This window comes from Chiroxiphia lanceolata, chromosome 7 (genome assembly GCF_009829145.1).
Source record: "Chiroxiphia lanceolata isolate bChiLan1 chromosome 7, bChiLan1.pri, whole genome shotgun sequence".
NCBI lineage: Eukaryota > Metazoa > Chordata > Aves > Passeriformes > Pipridae > Chiroxiphia > Chiroxiphia lanceolata.
The window spans coordinates 33,922,750-33,944,663 of NC_045643.1; the positions used below are offsets into that span (position 1 = coordinate 33,922,750).

At 44.4% G+C, this 21,914-nt stretch overlaps 1 protein-coding gene across 4 annotated transcripts in view; it reads left to right on the top strand.

The window, feature by feature from the left end:
• THSD7B (thrombospondin type 1 domain containing 7B) overlaps positions 1-6,333 on the top strand; it is a 308,761-nt gene extending 302,428 nt beyond the window's left edge. For all 4 annotated transcript variants that reach the window (XM_032693776.1, XM_032693779.1, XM_032693778.1 and 1 more), the window contains 2 exons: positions 3,366-3,453; positions 5,186-6,333. In XM_032693776.1, coding sequence (XP_032549667.1) covers positions 3,366-3,453; positions 5,186-5,267 — 170 coding nt within the window. In that variant the 3' untranslated portion in view covers positions 5,268-6,333. The remainder of the gene's footprint in view (positions 1-3,365; positions 3,454-5,185) is intronic.
• The last annotated feature ends 15,581 nt before the right edge of the window (positions 6,334-21,914 follow it).

Sequence of the window (21,914 nt, forward strand, 5' to 3'; positions counted from 1 at the left end):
GAGATAGCAAAGACAGAATGAGGCAATAATGTTTTGCAAAAGTATACTCCTATGTGATTTGGGGGGATGCTTAGAACTATTATCTGATGATGTTTCTAGAATGTAATATGTTTGGACTAGGAAAGATATTGATCACCAACGCTTGAGAAGATTCAGAGCAAAAAGTGCTTAAGATTTCATTAAACAAAGCATTGGTTGTTTCTTGTTGTATTTCAAAAGTATATGAAAAGAACAGGCTAGAAAGTGTAGAGTTTAGAGTTTAAATGTTAAAGTTATGGCATTAAAAACACCCCAAAAAAGCAGGCAAGCTGCTGTGCCCGAGCAGCTCATCCCAGGTGGATCTTTGACATCCACAGCATAAAATCCTTCCCAGATGGAACTGTATACCAGATGTGCCCAGACTGGTCCACAGAACTAGTGCTGTAGTAATAGCGGATTCCCATTTTGACTGTTGTTTTGAAGACTAATTCATCCAAAATAAATTTCTGAAATGCAAACAGGGCTTTAAAATGGGAAACAAACTTGTCGGGTGCATCAGGTTTTACCAAAACACATTTGTTCTCCTCCTTGTCTTCTAAAATACTGGCAGTGCAGTCTTCCCCCTCTCCTGGTACCTGACACTGCATTTGTTTGCAATTAGTTTCTACTGAACACAAGACTTTGGAAAACATGTAACAAAACATTGTGTTAGGGGGATTCAGGGAGCCATAATTCTGTCTGATATATGTGATCACACTTTGAATGTTACATTTACATATTTGATCTGCATACAGTAGTTAACCTTTGCGTTGACAGTCTCTGGGCTCAGAGAGCTCAGTCCAGAGCCTTCTAAAGTTGTCTAGTTTTCGATCAAGCCCTTCATCCAGAAGCCCACGCAGTTCAGCATCAGTTTGAGTCACAGATTTGGGGTTAATTGCCATTTTTCAGCATCCCTGGCCTTCTGTAGGCTGTCTTACTTGGGTGTCATCTCTTTGGCTGTGTACCTTTATGGGGTTAGAAAAAGAGAGGGAGGTGTAGGTGGATGCTGCAATCCTGTTTTAAAATCAGCATTCCAGTCTGCAGCCCTGAAAGCTTCTAGTGGGCTTGACCTCAGTGCAGCATCTGGGAGCCAACTCTCCCCCTGGGACTGTAACAGAAATAGGGACTAGGGAACTTTTACAGAACACGTTGTTACTTAATTTTAGGCCAGAAATGTTATAGAACCAATATACAGGAAAGGAATAAAGGTGCTCCATGTGTGTTAAATGTATCACCAACCCCATGGCATACTGCAGTTAACTCTTCAGTCTGTGTGTGCTCTTCAGACCCCAGGTCAAGGCTGGTGCTCTTCAAATCACTCCCCTTTGTCTAACTTCATGGCAATATATGTAATTACTTGCCTTAAAGAGGCTCTCAGGCTCCCTAGTCTGGGGGTTTGCAATAGTTAGTGCTGGCTCCTCCAGGAAACTGCTGTTGCCTACGAGTTCTGCTCTTGATAGCAGGTCTGTGGTGAATGCTTCCTGTATGGATGGCATTTTCCACCCTGCAGCACCACAGTCCTTGACATTTGTGTATGTCTAAGGGCTTTTAGCTGTCAGTGAAAGCACATGTGCCTTTCTCCAGGTAATTTGTGATTTCCCTTCCCATTTACAGTGTGGAACACAAATTTTATTATGATTTAATGAGGCTGATGTTTTTGTTCTTCTGAATGCTCTGCAGGGTGCACAGAACTGATTTCAAATCAGGCTGTGTTTTTCCTCTCTTTACCACACTCCGGGAGGCCAGAGTTCAGGTACAGAAACTTTTTTTCAAGTAGAGAGGCAATTTAAATAGCATTGCTTAAATTGTCAGATGACATGGTCCAATGCCTTTCTGTTGGGGATGTAGAGCAGAGCTGCCTTCATAGCAGACATGCTGTGATGCCTTCCTGTGGCTGTGACAGTCCCTTTGCAGGACTGCTAAATGTTTCTTGGCCTTCTCCAGTTGAGAGGGCAACCAATTTCATACCTAGACTTCAGGGAAAAAACCAAACAAACCAACCCAAACCTGACAAACAGAACTCTTCTCATGTGGGAGATAGTCTGCAAGTGTTTCAAGGAGAAGAGAAAATGTCTGAGAAGTACTCAGCCTTTCCACAAGGCCTGGAAGAAAAATGAGAAAGAATGGGATCTGATTAAATGTGTTTCCCTTTGAAAAAAATCGTGATTCAAACATAAAATGTAAACCAGGCTCAGTGATTGTCCCTCTCACTTGACTGAGTTTGAAATGGCCTCTGTCAAACCGTGTCTGTGGGCACGGCACAGGTTCCTGTTCCTGCCTCCAGTGAGTATTTGCAGCTCTGTTGATGTGAATCAGCTCAGACTGCTGCTGCATGGAAAAGTACCAAACCTTCTCCCCTCAAGGAAAGCTGTACAGGCAGAACAGAGCGAGAAACAGAAATGTCAATCTTTGAACAATTGTTATTATTAATGCAAAGCTTGTCATTAAGGACCTGTGCAGATAAAGTGTTCTGAGACAAGGGTATGTTTCAACAGACTCCAGCCCACATGTGCATGGAGAGGTTCCTCCAGGGGTCCCTGGTCATTGCAACCAAACAGCCCAATCAAGAGCCTTACCTTGTCTTAAAGCCAGTTATGTCTCCTGCTTCTGTGGCCCAGCCAGAAAGCTCTTTCACAACTTTATCCGTCTTACTGTTACAAAGTCTATTCTTGTTTTTATTCTAAGCTGAATTTATTCCCATTTGTTGCCCAAGTGTTTTCCAGCTCAAAGCAGTTTGTCCACTTGTGCTCACTGGTGTTTACCCCAATTGACCCCTGAGTATTTATGGAGAACAATCTCACCCCTTCTCAACCTTCTTTTCTTTGGGCTAAACACATGAGATGTTACCTCTGTCTGTCTGGGTCAGCTCAGCATTGAATTGCCTCTGCCAGAGCAGCCACTGGGGCTCTGAAGTGAATGTACCCCAATTATCCTGTGTCCCTGCTCCTTTCTGTGGGCAGGAGCCTGCCTGGGTTGTGTTTCTGTGCTGCACCATAAGCCCAGGCTGCCTGTAATGAGCTGTGGGAGCTCAGCCAGAGCAGGGTTAGGAAGTAACACTGCTTTGGAAAACTGGGACGAAGAGCTCAGTTTCAGTTTTCATTGAGGAAAATCTACGGTCCTTACTAAAGTTAGCATTTTGTCTTTAAAATGATTGATTTTTACAGAAATATCCTTTGCTATCAAAAATACGGGGTTTATGGGTTGTTCCCAGCCAGTCCTTGCTGCATTTTCCATCAATGATGCTACTAATTTCTCTTTAATTAATCTCTTGAATTTTTATGTATTTTAGAATTTTTTTTTTAATTCTCCCCTTTTATCCCTCTGTCCTTTTTCCTCATCTTCAACAGATGGTAAACTGAAGATGTGGGTGTATGGAGTATCAGCTGGTGGGTTCTTCATCATAGTTTTCCTGATTTTTACATCCTATCTGATGTGGTAAGTATGGCATGTATTTTGTCCTTAAATAAAAGCTTGTTTGCTTTTACTTAAACAATCCAAAATGTATTACAACACTCTGTGTTGCAGAGATTTAACCCTCGAGCCTTTAGGAAAGGATGGAGATTGGATTACCTAAGTGCCTTCATTTGGCCCCTATCTCAGAGTAATTAAAACTCTCCAAACTGTAACTGTTAACGGGCATTATTGTGAAGCAGTTTGGTGGTCATGCAGGGAAAGAATTCTTTTTGGTTATCAGTAGGACCTTTTATTTATTCAGACTTGTGCTGGGATTAGAAAGGGGTTTTATTGTATTATTTAAAAAAAAGATAAAGTAAAACTGAAGAAAGGCAAGGAGAATGATTGGATCGAGGAGCTGGCTTCTGCTCAAGGAAGGACTAAATAGAATAGGGGCATTCAATTGGAAAATGATGTTTGATGTGGGAACACAATAGAGATCTATGAAATCATGAATGTGGGAGAAAAGGGTGCTAGGGAATTTTTATTTCCCACAATAAAAGAAGTAGGAGGCATCTGATGAAATGTTCGTTTAAAATAAACAAAAGATATTATTTTTCACACAGTGCATTATTACCTTGTGAGCTTACTGCTTCTGGGGACTGTGCATGCCAGGAAGACAAATGGATTTGGAGATGGCATAACAGTTCATGGGAGATTGGGTCTCCTGATGTTAGTTGTGGTTTTCTGGATGTACGCTCCAGCTGAGGAAATCCCTAAATAGGTTTTTGCAGTGAATATGTCAGGTGGAAACATGTCCTGTGTCTAAAGTTGCTGTTGCCAGCCACTGTTAAAGACAGGGTACTGGGTCCTGATCTACACCAGTGTGTCACTGGTGCTGGGCTTTACTGGGAGGGGGTTTGTCTGCCCTCCTCCAGCGCAGCTGTCGCACCAGGCAGGGGTGATGGGCCTGACTTGGCGGAGCTTGTGTTGCACTCCCTGGTCTGAATATTTGGAAAGGCAATGCCCAGGGATTTGGCCTGAACTTAAAAATGTTAATGGTGCAAGCTGGCCCAACCCCTGTCAGATCAGGGCAGGCAACGAGAGAGTCACAACCGTGGCTTGACAGCATCATTGCCCTCTTTCATCCAACACCAGTTTATTCCCCCTCATTTTTCTATTCTTTCTCTCAGTCTCTCTCTTTGGTTAGAAGCTCTAATAACCATGTTTGGATGCTGCTTAGGACTTGCAGCTCCTTTATTTTCCAAGCCATGTGGCTCCATTTCTCCGTGGCTTCACACTGGAGGATACAGAGGATTTTTTAAATAACCTTACACACTTCTCCATCACTTGAAGGCTGGTGAGGAAATGTATTTCTCAATAATAATTATTGTTGCTTCAATACCATGCCAAAGAAAAATGAGAATGTCCCACTCCTAGACAGCTTGTGTTCCAATTTTTCTGCGAGGTGTTCCTTGTTTTGTCAGCTGTGAGAAGAGACGGGAAACAAATGTGCTTTATTTCCTCTGCAGATGAGGAGCACAGTTGGCTGCCCATTTTTGGCAGGTTGTGTGTCAGTACCACACACGTGAGAGCACACAAGGGGGGCCATGTGGTCTGTGCTAGAAGTAGTCACTGTACAACAGCATCACTCAGTTATAAAATTAAATAGCCAGTGTGGGATGTTGATTTTTTTATGGAAGTGTGGGGTTTGATGATTTTTCTGAGCTTATTGCAGTTAATGATTTTGTCTTCTGAAATGCTTTTCTTGCAGCAAAAAAACGAAGCAGCATCAAAGCCCTCCTCCACAGCAGAAGCCTCTGACCTTGGCCTACGATGGAGACATTGACATGTAACATGTAAAAGAAATCCAAATCTAGACATCAACTGCCTTAACTGCTTTCTTTTTTGGAACTCTCCGACTTCTCAGTTTTTTGAGGAATCTCCTGATGTGTAATATACTGGGCAGAACAGAAGTATTGCAAGCTTAAAAATTTGCTATTTCTTTATTAAGAAAAAAAAAAGGAGTTAAAACTTGGATCCTGTGAAGCTTTTCTGAAGAGACCAGAAAATACAGCTCTTCCTGTTGAGCAATGGGAATAAAAAAAAAAAAGAAGAGAGAATCTACAGGCATCAAAAGGAATTAGCTAAAAAAAAAAAAAAGGCATGACAATCCCAAGGAAAATGTGACATTTACTGTAAATGACAAGTTTGACACAGCATCATTATGCACTATATTAGTGCAGGGTTCTTTATTCTTCACATACTTCAACAATGAGTTTTCTAGTGTTTACATTTCGTTCAAAGACTTTAAAACCAGATCATGTATTTTGAGAAATGCAAGGAAGAATGAGTTGAAGTGTCTGAAGTTATCAGGTTTTTTAAAGTTTCTTCCTTCTTATCCTGTTTTCTAGTCTGGAATATGATTTTGCTTCATTTCCACCTACAGGACAGAATAAGGATTGTTATGAAAAAGCATAGGTGGTTTCTTAACCAAGAATATTTTTTAAAGAGTTGAGTAGATAGGTGTTTTAATGAATGGCTAGAGGATTTGATTGTTTAAAAAGTATTTTAAATTATATTAAACCATGTAGATACATTATGGCCAGTTTAAATTGTTATTCAGTTTAATTAATACAAACTCTGCTTTTGTATTTAAATTTTCTTATCTGAAATATTTATAAATTCCTTTTTTTGAATTTAATTACCTGACCTCATTTAATATACATCAAACACAAATGCAGTTTGTAGAAGGTCTTGCTTTTTTAAATGTTTCAGAACCACTGAGAAGTTACATGTCGTAAAATTCTGGGAACATTTGAAGAGGGTAAGTGTTTATAATAGTGTGTGTTGCAAGTAAGAAAGTGCCATCTTGTGGTATTGACTTGTATTTATAAGCAAATAAAATGCTAAAGAGAGTGAGAAAATTGCTTCTGGTATGTTGCATTAAATGTGTGTAAACAACATGTGTTATTAGTCCTTTACTGTGTCCGAGATTGGAGTTGGATTCCAAACTTTTCTGACATATTTTGTGCTGCAGTGATTAGTGAAAAAGGGAGTATAGACAAGTGCAAGTGGGGAGAATAATTGTGGGTCTGGAGAATGGTTATTTTTAACTCAATGCTACTGCTTATTACAATAATGAGAAGAGAAAAAAAGAATTGTTTACAGCCCAGCACCTGTGTGGTCCATTCCAATCTGCAGCTACCTGGATCATCACAAGAGGTGGGTATAACTGGGGCAGAAGGCATTGCTCATGTTGTTATGTTGCTATGCACAGCCTTTGTAATGTGATTTGAATATTACAGTTTTATCGAAAAAATGATGGAATTGTAGATAGGTTTCCTGCCCCAGGTCACGATCCCACCCACCCAGCACTGCTCCCTCAGCATTAAATTGAGGTGTTAGTGTGTCACCAAAGCAGGGTCAGGAATGTGCTTTTGTCTTCCCTCATTAGAAAGAAAGGCTGAAAGAATTGCAAGGGGAAATTTTCTCACTTGTTTCTGGCCCTGGAGATGCTCTGCTGGCCCTGCTTCCCACCTTAGAGCTGTAACTGTTTATGGAATAAAAAGCAGGATCTAGTGTTTCCCAGTAACACTGGGACCCTAAATCTTTTTTTAATGGTGCCCTGTACTGAACTGCTGACTAACATGTACAGAGTAAGAGTTGCAAGGGGAATAATGATCTAGTGCTATTAGGAAGAACACTGACAGATCTTAATATATTTTGTCTGTGGGATACAATGTGAGGAGAATGGTGCTCTTTGAATAATGAAGGAATAAACTCAATTAAGCATGCTGTTCAACAAGGCATTGGAGTGGGAAAGTTGGTGTTAAAATAGCAAAACGACAGCTGCAACATGTGGTCATTGCCCTCAGCATCAGGGTAAATTACAGTCCAAACTGTGATGAGGAGAAGGCTCCAGGGAGACCATAGAGCACCTACCAGTGCCTAGGGGGGCTACAGGAGAGCTGGCGAGGGACTTTGGATAAGGGCATGGAGAGATAGGACAAGGGGGAATGGCTTCAGACTGACAAAGGGCACGGTTACATTAGATATTAGGAAGAAATTGGGGTGGTGAGGCACTGGCCCAGGTTGCCCAAAAAAGTTGTGCATGACCCATCCTTGAAAGTCTTCAAGGCCAGGTTGGATGGGCCTTGGAGCAACCTGGTCTAGTGGAAGGTGTCTCTGCTCTTGGCAGGGGATTGGAATAAGATGACCCTTGAGGTCCCTTCGGACCCAAACCATTCTGTGACTCGATGATTCTGCATCCGGTGCAGGAGACGTCAGCTGTGTGGTCAACTGCTCTGGGGAGGCAAGGAGCTCCAGGTACAACACTGCAAAATGTATGTTCATATTGATGGATCTGGAGATGTGTTTCAGTTTGGTGCCCTTCACCACTCTCTGTCCCCACCTGTGCACCTTCTGGCCAGAGGGACTGTCCATGGTTCCCAGTGGGACTGGGCGCTGCGGGTGGAGCCGCGGGCTGTGCAGGGCAGTGGTGCCGGGGGCTGAGGGACACTCAATGTCTGCTGCAGAGCTGTTGCAGTTCAGCAATGCCCTCTAGGGAATGAATGCACCTGTTTGACTTTGTAAAATGAAAAGGAGCAGCAGGGGAGGCTCGTGAGGCTGCTGCTGGCTGGGTGCTGTCTGCCAGTGCAGACATGAACCCATGTCCGCTCCTCGTCCAGCTTGGACAGCACGGTGATTCAAATGTCACAACGTAATTGCATGGATTTGGGATTGAATTAAGCTGTGAAATTGAACAGAGGAGCTGGTGGCCCTGCAGAGTTCATGAGGCTGAGAATGCAGCACAGTGCAAAACCAGGAATCAGTTGTTTAGACAGATACCAAGGTTATTGCTGTTCGTAAGAGCCCTGGATATCCTGCTGCGGGGAGATGCCCAGCCTCCTGTGAGAGCACTGGAGTCAATTCCTGCCTTTCATTGTCCAAAGTGAGCCATGATATGGAAAAGGGGTTACTCCCAATTCTTACCTGTTTGGTATTTCTAAACTTTTTGCTGAAGTAGCTGGTGCTTGTGCTGTCCCCTGCTGAAGACAGGACAGGGATCTTGGTCCCGTTCAGGAAGGTCATTCCAATACTCCCAGCTAGGGCATCCCATCAAGACATGTATGGGATTGTGAGTGAAGGCATCTGGGGGTGAAGAATTTGCCAAATGCCCTGGCAGTTTGTCTCTGTAGGTAATAACCAGATAACAAGAGTCTGCACTTTGTCATCATTTATTTCAACTCTCTTGATTTCAATGTCCAGTGCCAGGTGTTCCCTACTTTGGTATCACAGCTGTAAGACCTACAACTTTTTTTTTTTCCATGCATGGGATATTTGCATGCACAGGTACCATGTTTATGCATCTCATTTTGCTTAAACACTGCCAACATTGGGGCTTTTGTATGAGGTATGTAAAATCAAACTACATTTTTCCTGCAGAAATTTCCTGAAGTCTTGGGAAGCTTTCTCATTCGTAGGGCTGGATTCCAACTGTACTCCCCCCCAGCAACCACACTAGAAATGTCACTGGACCATTGAACTTCAGGTGCTACAATCTAGAGCAAAGATTAATTTTCTTTGCTCTGGAAGCAGAGTAGTGTAAAATTTCTACAAGAAAATGCAACTAAAGACTTGTAAATTAGCTTGTGCTTGTATTCATACGTGTCAAAGAAGAGCCTAATTGCACAGTTTTCTTTGCTTAAGTGCACTTGCATTCATGGGCAGTTTCACTGGGAAATGAATAAATCTTAGGGGGAAAAGAAAATCTTTTGAGGACTTCTATTTTGGATTAATCCCAGTAAGTATGAAGTTATTCATATTTGCTGCTAACATGGCACAGCTGGTTTCTTGGAAGATTATCATAGGATGGTTTGGGTTGGAAGTGACCTTAGGGATCATCCAGTTCCAACTCTCTGCCATGGGCAGGGACACCTTCCACTAGACCAGGTCACTCAAAGCCCCATCCAACCTGGCCTTGAACTTCTAAGGAGAGGCATCCACAAATTCTCTGGGCAGTCTGTGCCAGTGCCACATCACCCTCACAGTGAAGAATTTCTTCCTAATCTAAATTTACCTTCTTTCAGTTTAAAGTGATTCTCTCTTGTCCCATCACTCCATGCCCTTGCCAAAGTCCCTCTCCAGCTCTGTAGCCCCTTTAGTACTGGAAGGGACTCTCAGGTCTCCCTTGATCCTTCTCTTTTCCAGGCTGAACAACCCCAGCTCTCAGTCTGTCTCCATGGCAGAGGTGCTCCAGCCCTCTGATCATATTTTTTCTCAATATATAACTTAATTTGCCCTTATGAGTGGAAGCAGAAATGTAGTTTAAATATGATTTTGCATCTTGTTTTCAATTGGGAGGTGATAATGCAGAAAAAATTATCTAACTCAGGACCTTTTGAAAGATGGATCAGGCTACCTGATGTATGAACATGCCTCAGGACAGATTATGGTTCTGTCTGGTTTAAAATGTAATTTAAATGAATTAACTTCCACATCCTACAGCTGTGACATGCACCTGTCCTGGACAGGAGCTTGATTTATATTGCCTTTATGAAGATATATCTGAGCACAGGCTATTACGTGCCATCAATATGTATGTGTTACTTGATTCCCAGAGCCACGACCTGACAGGTGACTCTGTTACTGTCACTTAACTGCTGACATGACTTGTGCCACCAGCCATGCCATTAAGCTATTGAGATGTGACACGACCTGATCCGTAACGCTCACGACTGGCTGTGCCTCCTGCTTCTGTCAGACGTGGAAGATTGAGGAAGTCACGTGTAACTCCTCCTGGTCTTGCTGCATCTGCAGGGAAGGGCATCCCCCTGGGGAACAGCCGTCAGCCCTGCCCAGTGCAGCAGCACGGATGGGATGGATGGGTTTGGGTCAAGAGAGTTGTACAGCTGTGAGGTTGCCTTAAAGAAGTCTGTTTGACCCAGTGGAATAGCTGGGGCTGGAAACATGATTGTAAAAAAACCCGAGGAATTCACATGAACTGACATTAAATAAATTGAATTGCGCAGTTGTTTCTTGTCCCCTGCCTGGTAGAAATGAAAGAAGTGTCTTGCTGTGAAGTCTGATAACAAGGGACCCCACTGTCCCTTGAAACAGGTTAATATTTGGCCACGCTTTGTGATTTGGTTATATTTACATTTGGGGAGAAAAGACTAGATTTGAATGAATAGTTATAATGGTAAGCACGGCGATGGAATGCTTTCTGCATGAATTTTTAATGTGTATCCTTTTATTGTACCCTTTTATCTTCCAATCTAGTATAGTTTATTGGTATTTTTAAATGTAAACTAATGGTAAAATGGTCACATATGAAATGTCTGAGAAAATAACCTAAACCCCCATATTTGCAGTCGTTGGTAATTATGCTCATTTACTTTGATTACATGCTTTTTTACAGTCATGTCTAGAATGGACTGTAGGTGGATACATAGGTTAAAGCAATTTATGGGATTTATCCTGTCTGTGAAGAGATGTTTTGATGGAATGAAAAATAAGATTCATTTTCCTCCAATAAGGAAGAATGTTAATTTTCTCCTCTGCTTCACGAAAGTTCACCTTCATGTTGTGAATACTGGGGTTGTTACATGCCAGTATGACATTTGGAAAAAATCTCTTCAAGCTTAATAACAGTGAAGAATCTTCTGACAGTTCATGAGGGAAGTGGAGCACCAAGCATTCATTTTGCACATGAGGAAGGTGGCACTGGGATTTTATATTTTTTGGGTGCAATCTGGCTCCTACCTCATGTGAGCAAGCTTCAGGTAGTTTTTCTTGCAGAATGCAGCCCAGCAATAGTGTTTCCAGGATGCTGCTGTTGCCCAGCGATCACAGCACTGCACAGCAGCAGGATTACTGGCCAAGGAGCAATGTGATGTTTTATCTCTCCATTACAAATAACCTTTGGTAACTGTGTTCTGAGTTTAGCAGGAACTAGCAGGAACAGTTAGGGTCACTTCTCTGTCACTGTTGTAGCATCAAGCAAAACCATATTTGGAGGTGGCAAAGGAGGGATGTGTCTGATCCAAAGTCAGTAAACAATGCTCATCAACTTCATCTGGAATCATAGGTTGTTATCTGCTGCTTCCTTGAAGTTTTCCACCACCTTTGTGAATATGAGTGCATTGATTCTGAAATGCCTCATGTGGCAAATTAAGTGATTTAATTACACAGTTTGGGTTTGCCTTCTACATTACAAGTCAATTCAGTTCAGTGACTGAATTAGATGAACGTCCCAGCAATTGATGGGTCAGAGCAGTGAAAGATGCAGGTGTCCCCTGAGAAGTATGGTCTGTGGCTGCTCTTCTGCAGCAGAAAGGTTAAGCTTCTTGGCTTGTGTGCATTAGGTAGGCCAAGTATATCAAAATTTATTTAAGTGAAGTGTTTGGAGTCTACCTGAGGATGGAAATCCAGGATTGTTTCAATGACAGAATGCAACAGAGATTTCATTTCGGATCATCCATTCTTTAAGAAAAGCATTTGTGTCAGTCAACATCCATGTTTGTCCTGTTTGTAGTGAATGTTTTAAGTGTTTCCTCTGATGAAACTGAAGCCTTCTCCTCAGATAAGCAAAGTGGGACTTTGAAGATATTCCACTGCGATGGAAGGATTTGTTTTTCCAACATACACTACATAGAAGTTGTGAAGGTTCTATGAGAAGCATAGAAGCTGAAGCACCAGTGAACTGATTGTTTTGAGAAGTGCAAGAAGGATATTTGCTGGAGCCCTAACACTGTGTCTGAGCCATCTCTCCCAGTGACAAACATGCTGAGGGACTGCCAGGAAAAGTCACGGCAGAGACGAGTCATACCAGAGCAACTTGCAGCGATCCCTTGTTTTCTCTAATGGCCCCACACCACTTTTTTAACTGGGTAAACCACCTCATCTTCCAGTATCTGACAGTCCTGGAGCAGAGAAAATGGGATTTTATAACTCAGTCCAGTCCTAGCTCTGGTTTCTATTGCAATGGGCTGTGCACGGTGGGCTCAGCAGAGGAGCATCAGAGACATACATCTCTATAACCTGTACCCTGTGCCTGATGGCTGCACTGTGTGGTGACAGCAATGACATTCAGACAGGTTTCTCATTGCTGGGAAGCATCAGGAGATTGCTACTTCTCCAGTAGAGATGGGCGGAAAATATCGCTTCATGTACTGAATGCAAGCAGCTGATGGAGCCTGTTGAAGACAGAATTGAGATGAAAAGCTGTAATGCAGATGTGTCACATCACAGTTGTCACTCCATTTCTCTGTAAGATACGGTAGATCCACGGCAATTAATTTTAAATGCAGTCTCTATTACTGCAGAGCAGTAACTTGAAATATTTACTACTTTATTTGCTTCACGCCAAGTGAGATTTCACTCAATTTGTCATTAAAAACACTGTCCTCTTCTGAGGAAAGAGTATATTTACATAAACTGCTCTCCAGTAATTCTGTGTCTTCTGCAGGAGAAGATTTTGTACACAAAAATCTGTGCTGATGAGCCTGTGGGACCAAAGACAGATGCTGGGGAGAGAACAGATCTGTTCATTGCCCTCAGAGGGCTGTAGAAAGGCCAAAGGGATCAAACTCCCATTCCTTTGTCACTCTTCTACATGCAGCGTGGATCATCATTAACCAAAAAAAATTCCTATATCCAACAAAACCCCCCCACTTCTTCAATATTGCAAAGTTGGGCAGTGCTTTGATGTACCAGAATGTGATTTAGAAATAAAGAGCTGCTGCCTGCAATGAGTCTGCTGGATCCCTTCTGCAGTTTCTAAAAAGTAAAAACCAGAAAGCTGCCTGTCTCTCCTAATCATGCGATCCTGGGAAATGGATATGGGGGGAGGGAGGATGGTGAAAGCCAAATGCTGTGACATTTGAACTGAAATGGGGAGTGTTGCAGCCCAGAGTACATGGGATGCAGTGCTGGCTGTAGGATCAGCTCCATCCCGAGCCTCAGCTGTAGCATGTGGGACTGACTTGAAACTTGTTTGTCCTATTATTGTTCTACAGAGAAAAATGTGTTAATTTATCAAGTCTGTAGAAATGCAAAATACACACATAAACCCATGCCAGCATTAAGACCCCCTTATTTGGGTGGGAGTGTTAATCTCCTGGAGGGCAGGAAGTCTCTGCAGAGGGATCTGGAGAGGCTGGATTGATGGGCTGAGGCCAATGGCATGAGGTTCAACAAGGGGAAGTGCCAGGTCCTGCACTTGGGTCACTATAACCTCAGGCAGCACTACAGACTGAGGGAAGAGTTGGCTGGAAGGTGCCTGGCAGAGAAGGACCTGGGGGTGCTGGTGACAGCAGCTGAACATGAGCCAGTGTGTGCCCAGGTGGTCAGAAAGGCCAGTGGCATCCTGGCTTGTATCAGCAATAGTTTGGCCAGCAGGACCAGGGAAGTGATTGTCCCCCTGTGCTGGGCACTGGTGAGGTCACAGCTCGAGTGCTGTGTCCAATTCTGGGCCCCTCACAACAACAAAGACATTGAGGTGATGGAGCGTGTCCAGGGAAGGGCAATGAAGCTGGTGAAGGGTCTGAAGCACGAGTCCTATGAGGAGCAGCTGAAGGAGCTGGGAGGGCCCAGCCTGGAGAAGAGGAGAATCAGGGGAGACCTTCTCTACAACTCCCTGACAGGAGGCTGTAGCCAGGTGAGGTCAGTCTCTTCACCCAGGCTACAAGTGACAGGATGAGAGGAAATGTCCTCAAGGGGAAGTTTAGATTGGATATTAAGGAAAATCTGTTGACCAAAAGGGTTGTCAAGCACTGGCACAGGCTGCCCAGGGCAGTGGTGGAGTCGCCATCCCTGGAGGGATGTAAAAGACACGTAGATGTGGCACCTGGGGACATGATTTGGTGGTGGGCTCGGCAGTGTTGGGTTAACAGTTGAACTTGGTAACCTTAAAGGACTTTTCCAATTTCTTCTGTCACTAGTCCTCTTCTCCCTTAAACTTCATGTGGTCAAGGCATGAGCCTCTTTTTAATCTGGAATCAGTCTGGTTTTATTTCATGGTTGCAATGGATCCATGGATGCGACTGGTTGGGTGCTGCCTCCAGGACTGTGTTAAACTTAATTTAATCAGAAAAGGAAAACCTGTTATCTGTTTGGAGATAAACCCTGCTGCCAATGCAGGGACCAGTGGCTGGCAGCCACAGGCCAGGGACAGCAGCAGCACTGGCCAGGCCAGCGGTGGGAGCTCTGGGAAAGAAAACTCCCTATTAAGATGCTGTCAGTGCCTGGAGCTGTGGCTTGGTGCAGTCAAGCATGTTCTGTGTTTCACATTTTGTTTGATATTAGACACTGTGTCTGCTATGTGATTTGTTTCTATTAATGATCTTTGATTTTCTTATCAGCTTTGCTTATTTTTTTTTCCGTAAAACTTTGGATCAGCTTTCTAAGGCAAAAAAAATATTAGTGGAGCTTTCTTTCTCCCTTGCTGACACTGAAACAATGAATATGGATCAGAATTTTAATTTCCTTTTTTTACCACATCTGTTTGCTTGATAGAGCAAGCTTGCCAGCCTAGTTTTACTTGGATAAACCTAATAAGGAAAAAGCACTTTGCACCTCCATATTATTTTATGCCTTGTTTGTGACTTCAGCATTCCTTATACAGGTTTAAAGACAATTTATTCTTTACTGCCCTTGAGTCATTTCGGGAGAGCATTTGTGTTTTTCCCGACATGAAAATGTCCTCCTATAACGTGATGAATATTAAATAGGTGCTTGAATGAAAATGAATCAGTGTGCTCTGACCTGACAGCTCCATTTATCGCAGCGTGACTGGGCGGGAGCCAAAATGTCAGCATTGTCCTGCCATGGATGCAGGGCCATGCACCCCAATTACTTCATCAAATGACCAATTTCACGAATGGACCCAGATGATGGTGTGAAGTCCCTTCTGTCCCGCTTTCCTAAGGAGTCATTTGCTGGTTTCAGCTCCTCTGCTGCTGCCTGCATAGAGCGGGGCTGGCCCAGGGTGGCTCTGCCAGCAGGCGTGAGGGGAAACATCTGGGTTCGTTTGTGAGGGTGATGTGCTGCTTGTAGTGAGCCTGATGGTTTTGCTCTTTTGATGTGACCAGGCAAGAGGGATCAGACCCTGCTGTGCCAGCAGCTCCCCAGATCACTCATTTCTCCACATGAGGGGACCAGGGATGAGCACCAAAAGGAAGAACAGCAACTTGGGAGCATGAAATACCCTGGGGAGATTCAAAGGCCGAGGGAGGGGGGGGGGGACTCTGCTGATGAGCAGAGGAGGAATTGGTGGGTCCCTTGCAGAGCTGTGCTGTGCTCCTCAGCCCCTTTCCTGGCAATCCATGTGAGGGTGGGCTGTGAGCGCTGTCAGGAAGCGCAGGGGGATGAGAGGGCTGCAGGCAGGGCTGGAGCCCATCACCTGCTGGTTCCCCCCTCTGCAGGAGAGCTCAGCTGCTGTGTGTCATGTGTTGCCCCGTGAATCACCAGACAGGAAAAGGACTAGCTGGGATATTTTCTCCTGCTACCAAGATAACAAGCTGACACCCTCCTACTATTAAGAAGAATTATGGGGAGGTGAAATTCTTTTTCATTCCTGTACTCCAAGGACAAGGAATGTCCAAGGAATGTGAGGTTTAGATTAGGTATTAGGAAAAATTACTTCAACAATAGGGTGGTCAGGCATTGGAACAAGCTTCCCAGGGAAGGAGTGGAGTCACCATCTTTGGAAGTGTTCAAAAGGCAGGAGGATGTGGCATTTGAGTATATGGTTTAATGGGGAACATGGTGATGCTGGGTTAACAGTTGAATTTGATGGTCTTGGAGGTCTTTTCCAAGCTCTGCAATTCTGTGATTCTGTGACAGTCCTGGAAGTGTTGCCTTCCCTCACGTGTAAAGTGTTCAGTCGCTCTTCATGCACAGAGCTGTTGCTGAAGTGTGAACTCTCTCGTTCCTTGTGGATATATCCAGCTACTCTCCACTCTCCATGTGGAGGGTGAAGCAGAGAAACCCACCTTACACACACAGCAGCATTTCATACCAGTGCTGCCTGGAGCACTGGCATTCACACTCGTGACGTCTTCCAGCAACTTCCAGTTCTTCTCTTCCAAATACATAACGTTTTTAATGTTTATATTAGAGTTGGTCTTCAGAGTTAAAATGGAGCAAAATTATTTCCTCTGGGGTTTGAGCGGCATGGCATGGACTGGAAACAATGTGCTAATCCCTGACTGTGGTGCAGAACTGCTGGTGCTGGTACAGCTCAGGTATTGGCATTCCTTATTCCTGCCCATTTCACACTCCCCAGTCCCCACAGACCTCAGCTGGGAGCTGTGCACCAAAGCAGCAGTGTTTGCTGTGTGAGCACTCCTGGGCAGGGTCAGCCCCCACACCCCTGTGCACAGGCTGAGTTCATACACAGGCTTCAGTGGCAGCTTTCTTTTGTTCCTTTTTCCCTCCAGCACTTTACAAGTCAAGAATTCCATTGTGGATATGTTACATATGTAACTGTGAGCATATTTTTAAGTGTTTGCACTGTCAGAAAGGAAATGCAACATATTCTTAATAATTTTCTTCCTCCTTTAGCTCATGGATGGGTTTTGCTGCTCACTTTCCAGATGTACTTAACTCGCTCCAGATGCTCTCACTTCCCTGGGTTACACCTTTTCCAAATCCAAATGCAGGTCCTGTCCCAGTGGTGATTCAAGCCATTGAATGACTAAAGGTGATGTTGTCATTGCAAAGGAGTGGCAGACGCCTGGAGTGGCCTTTCTGTGCTGCAGCTGATGATGAAGGTGATGGGGTGATTTGTGTCATGTGGTACAGGCTGGGTTTATTATTCTTTTCTCTCTACTTTTTCCTCTGAATGCTACATTCCATGAGTTCATATTGCATTTGCTTCTGTTCCATTTGGAAAGCAGTAGAAGGATGGCTGTGCTAATAGGATGTAACACAAGTGCCCTTGCTGTGTAAAACATGCTCATGTTTTGAAAACCGCTTTTCCATTTGGGAAATATTTATTTTTAAGGAATAGAAAAATTACTATATCTGCACTACCTATAAATGCAGGGGGACAACCAGATTAATTATCTCTTGCTTTAGCCACAATGGCTGTGTAATGGTGCAGAACAAATAGCATAAATATGCCCAAGATTATTTTAACTAACACATTCTCTTGATTGAAATAAAAAGCCTGTCACATAGGGAAGTTCCTTGGCCACTCGCATTAGTAAATGTGACTCTCCCAACCACACTGGCCTGGCCTGCTCTGAGACCTCCTTGTACTCATCCCTGCCCATTGCCTCACTCATCTGGCAGTTCTGCATTTCATTTTATAGGAATGAGAGAATTGGCAGTATCCTTACTGTTCTGCATTAATAAATTATAAATTCTATAAAAGTATTAAGCAATAATAGATCTGACAGAGCTAATGTACTAAGACCTAGATGAATGTTAGCCAAAACAGTGTGCATTTCGTAGAATCATTGAATCACAGAATGGTTTGGGTAGGAAGGCACTTTAAGGATTGTCTAGTTCCAACCCCCCGCCATGGGGATTTAGTACAAAAAAAATACACTGCAACAAACCCAGTGTGAATGCAGCAAAGCAAATGAAGATTCATGGTGATTCCCTGCACCAGTCAAGACTACAAAAAAAAGCAGTGGGAAAACATCCACACTCAATAGAGACACATCCTATTCCAATTTGTCAAGGCTGTTAAAGGTAAGAGCAGCTTTGCTTTGCCTCGAGGCCAGGCTGGACTCACACAGAGCCTGTGAGCCTGAGCTTGTTTGTCTGCCCTGATGAATGGCTTGGGTTTATTTTAAAAATTGGCTTCCCAGATCTTCCAGGGACCCTTGAAGAAGTCAAGCCCTGGCCCCACGGTGTGTCTCATCATTGTGTGGCCGTGGGATGAGGTGGGTGATAGCAGCCTCCTGGGGCTCACAGGCACAGATGTGGTCACAGAGCAGGCAGTGGAGATGGGGCCAACGTGGGGTCACCTCGGGGAGCTGTGGAGAAGCTCTTGTCCCTTGAGGAGCTGTACTGAGAGCAGCAAAAAGGGGTATTGTTGGGAGCCAGCAGTGAAGTCAGCCCTGGCGTGGTAAGTGTCACTAGAATGGTGGCAGAGCTCTGCACCACTTTTGGTGCTCCGGGTTTTTGTGGTGGGTTGACCTTGGCTGGATGCTAGGTACCCACTAAAGCCACTCTCTCACTTTCCTCTGCAACTGGACAGAGGAGAGAAGGGTTTCATGAGTCAAGATAAGGATCAAGACAGACCCATTACCAATCACCGTCACAGGCAAAACAGATTCAAAGTGGGGATATTAATTAAATTTATTACTAACAGAATCAGAGCAGGAGAATGAGAACTAAAATAAATCTTAAAAACACCTTCCCCCACCCCTCCCTCCTTCCCAAGTTCTACCTCCTCCACCCTATGGCACAAGGAGATGGGGAATGGGAATTAACGTCAGTTCATCACGGGTTGTTTTCTGCTGCTGTTCAGGGAGAGGAGTCCTTCCCCAGCTCCCTGTGGGGTCCCTGCCATGGGAGACAGTCCTTCATGAACCTCTCCAGTGTGAGTCCATCCCATGGGCAACAGTTCTTCACAAACTGCTGCCACGTGGGTCACTTCTCTATGGGGTGCAGTCCTTCAGGCACAGGCTGCCCCAACGTGGGTCCCCCACAGGGAAACAAGTCCTACCATGAAAACCTGCTCCAGTGTGGGCTTCCCTCTCCTGGGGTGCAGGTCTCCAGCAGGACCCTGCTCCATCCTGGGCCTCCCACGGGGTCACAGCCTCCTTCATACATTCCCCCTGCTCCAGCATGGGTTCCTCCATGGGCTGCAGATGGGTCTCTGCACCCTGATGATCCCACATGGGCTGCAGGGGCACAGCTGCCCGACCATGGTCTGCACCACAGGCTGCAGGGGAACCTCAGCTCTGGAGCCTAGAGCACCTCCTGCCCCTCCTTCTGCACTGACCTTGGTCTCTGCAGAGTTGTTCACCTGTTCTCCCTCCACTCTTCTCTGGCTGCAATTTTCATCTGCACAATAACTTATTTTTTCCTTCTTAAATGTGTTGTCACAGAGGCATTACTGTCATTCCTGATGGGCCTTGGCCAGAGGCAGGTCCATCCTGGAGCTGGCCAGCATTGGCTCTGCCAGACATGGAGGAAGCTTCCAGCAGCTTCTCTCAGAAGCCTTGTACCCTTCACGCTACCAAAACCTTGCCACACAAACCCAATAGAGTTTTTAACACCTTTTTCAAGCTGCTGTTTCTTTTGGAACACCAGTCTTTGCACATGGCAAGACCTCTCCAAACTCTGACTTTGGAGTGCATATAAAGGCATGGAAAAGTCAAAAATGCAGCATTAATTGCATTAAAATCAGTTTAGTATATCACAAAACAGCAGTAAAGCAGGTCCCTCCTCTATTTTGCTGCCTGTAAGCTCTTGTAAAGGTGTTTTGCCACCTTGCTGTGATGGCAATAAGCCTTTAACTGAACAAATTGATCCTGAGATACTGGAGTTTGTACCTTGTTTGCTGCCGCCTTTCCTGCTGTTTCCATCCTGGCTCTGGGAAGGTACAAATAATGAATTAACTGCTGGATAAGCCCTGTGCTCCCCTGAGCAATTATTCTGGCTTCTGGCATAGCAGACCCAATTTGTCCTGCAGTAAGTACAATTTTCTGAGAAGTTAGTTCTGGTTCAGGCGCTAGTCATCCGCATCTGTGTGGCACAGGTATTTTTTTGGGGAGGAGCCAGTTTGGAGTCAAGCTGTCAAATTGGCACGTGAAAAAGCCCATCTTCAGAGTGCCATGGTGCTTTTGGGGATTCAAATGCACTCCCAGCTGTGTGTGGCATTAACTCAATTAGTGGAGAGAGAAACAGCATAAAATGTGCAATGATCTTGAGCACTTGGATGCTGTGTGTTTGAAACCCTTGCTTCCCCACCTCTGGAAGATCAGCACTAATGATTTAACATGAATTTAAATCTCAAACATGTAACATTTATTTGCAGAAGGTGCTGCAGGCCGGGAATGGAGGTGCTGGTTAGAAAGGTGATTTCCTACATCTGCTTCTGGGCAAGAAATGTCATTAGATAGTTGCAAGGCAAATCATGCCAAATGGTATATTTGAGCAGCAGCTGGCACACAGCTGGCAGGCACCTGTAAGCCTGAGACACACCTATACACCAGCTGAAAGAGGAGATCATGGTAGTGACTGGGAGATCCCAGCCTGGAGGTGCTGACTTGCTGAAGGTTTTTCTCCCTGTGTTTTAGCTTCAGGATGCTCAAAAAAGTTGTAAAATGGGGCAGAGTTGGACACAAGCTCCTAATCTTTCTGTTCATCAGGTTTATGGACCAGAATTGTGTGCAGCAGTGGATAGGCTTTCCTCATTTTTCTGTTGCAAAGAAATCAGTGAGATGAAGACAGGCTGAGAAAGATGGGGTTGTTCAGCCTGGAGAAGAGAAGGCTCTGGTGAGGCCTTAGAGCCTTTTCTAATGCTTAAAGGGGCTACATGAGAGCTGGAGAGGGCAGTTGGGGCAGGTCTTGTGAAAGACCTTTTTTTCACCCTAGATAAGCCTGTTATTAGCATGAGCAGCATGAAACCCTCAAACCAGCTCGTCTCCAGAGTGTTTGATTTGCACAACAGTGGTGAGACCTGTGTGCACAGCCTGAGGATGACAGTGGTTCTCCCAGACCTGTACATCAGCTCGGAGCCCTGGGCCTGGCTGGGGTGTAGGGCAGCTGGGGGTTGGCACTGAGTGGAGTCTGACTACTGGTCGGAGGTGAGCTACCTGGAGTGTCCTCAGGCATCACCTGCACATCAAAGTGTGCCCTGACTGCTAATGGCCTCTTAGGGGAAAAGAGGAGAAAATAGCAGTTCAGTATCTTCCCTCTGAGATCCAGATTATTGAGAGCACAGCAACGGGAAGAGCTCCTCCCCCAGACAGGGATCTGCAGCAGGTATAATAATCCCAGTTTTCCTGACCTGGACTGGGCGAGAAACTTGGCAAATTGCCTGTTTGCTGACTCTGTTAGAGGTTTGTTAGAGTTTCTGCACCAGCTCCATCACTCTAACCAGTTTCCTTCTTTGCATAATGTTTTGATGAGTCAAAATTGGCTGGTGTGTTAAAACAAATGATCTCTGCACACGACAATAACTATCTGCATAATTGGTGTTAATCACTGCTGAAACCTCTGAGCATCTCCAGAATACAACCAATGCCTTGGGTGTACATACCAATAGTTTGGGTGCACATACCCCATACAGAAATGATGTTCCCAATGTCACACCGTTGTCCAAAAAGCAAAGTCAAATACTGAAAGGCTTTGGCAGTGAGATTTTATGATCTTGTGCCCAATCTTTAAATAGATGCAGAATCACAGTCAGTGTTATATCCTGTTTACTCACTTTGAATATATTATTAAGTGCTTATTGGTACCAAAAGAGCATAATTAAATAGCATGTCAACTGCAAATCAACACTATATTGATGAGGGCTTGTGGCACAG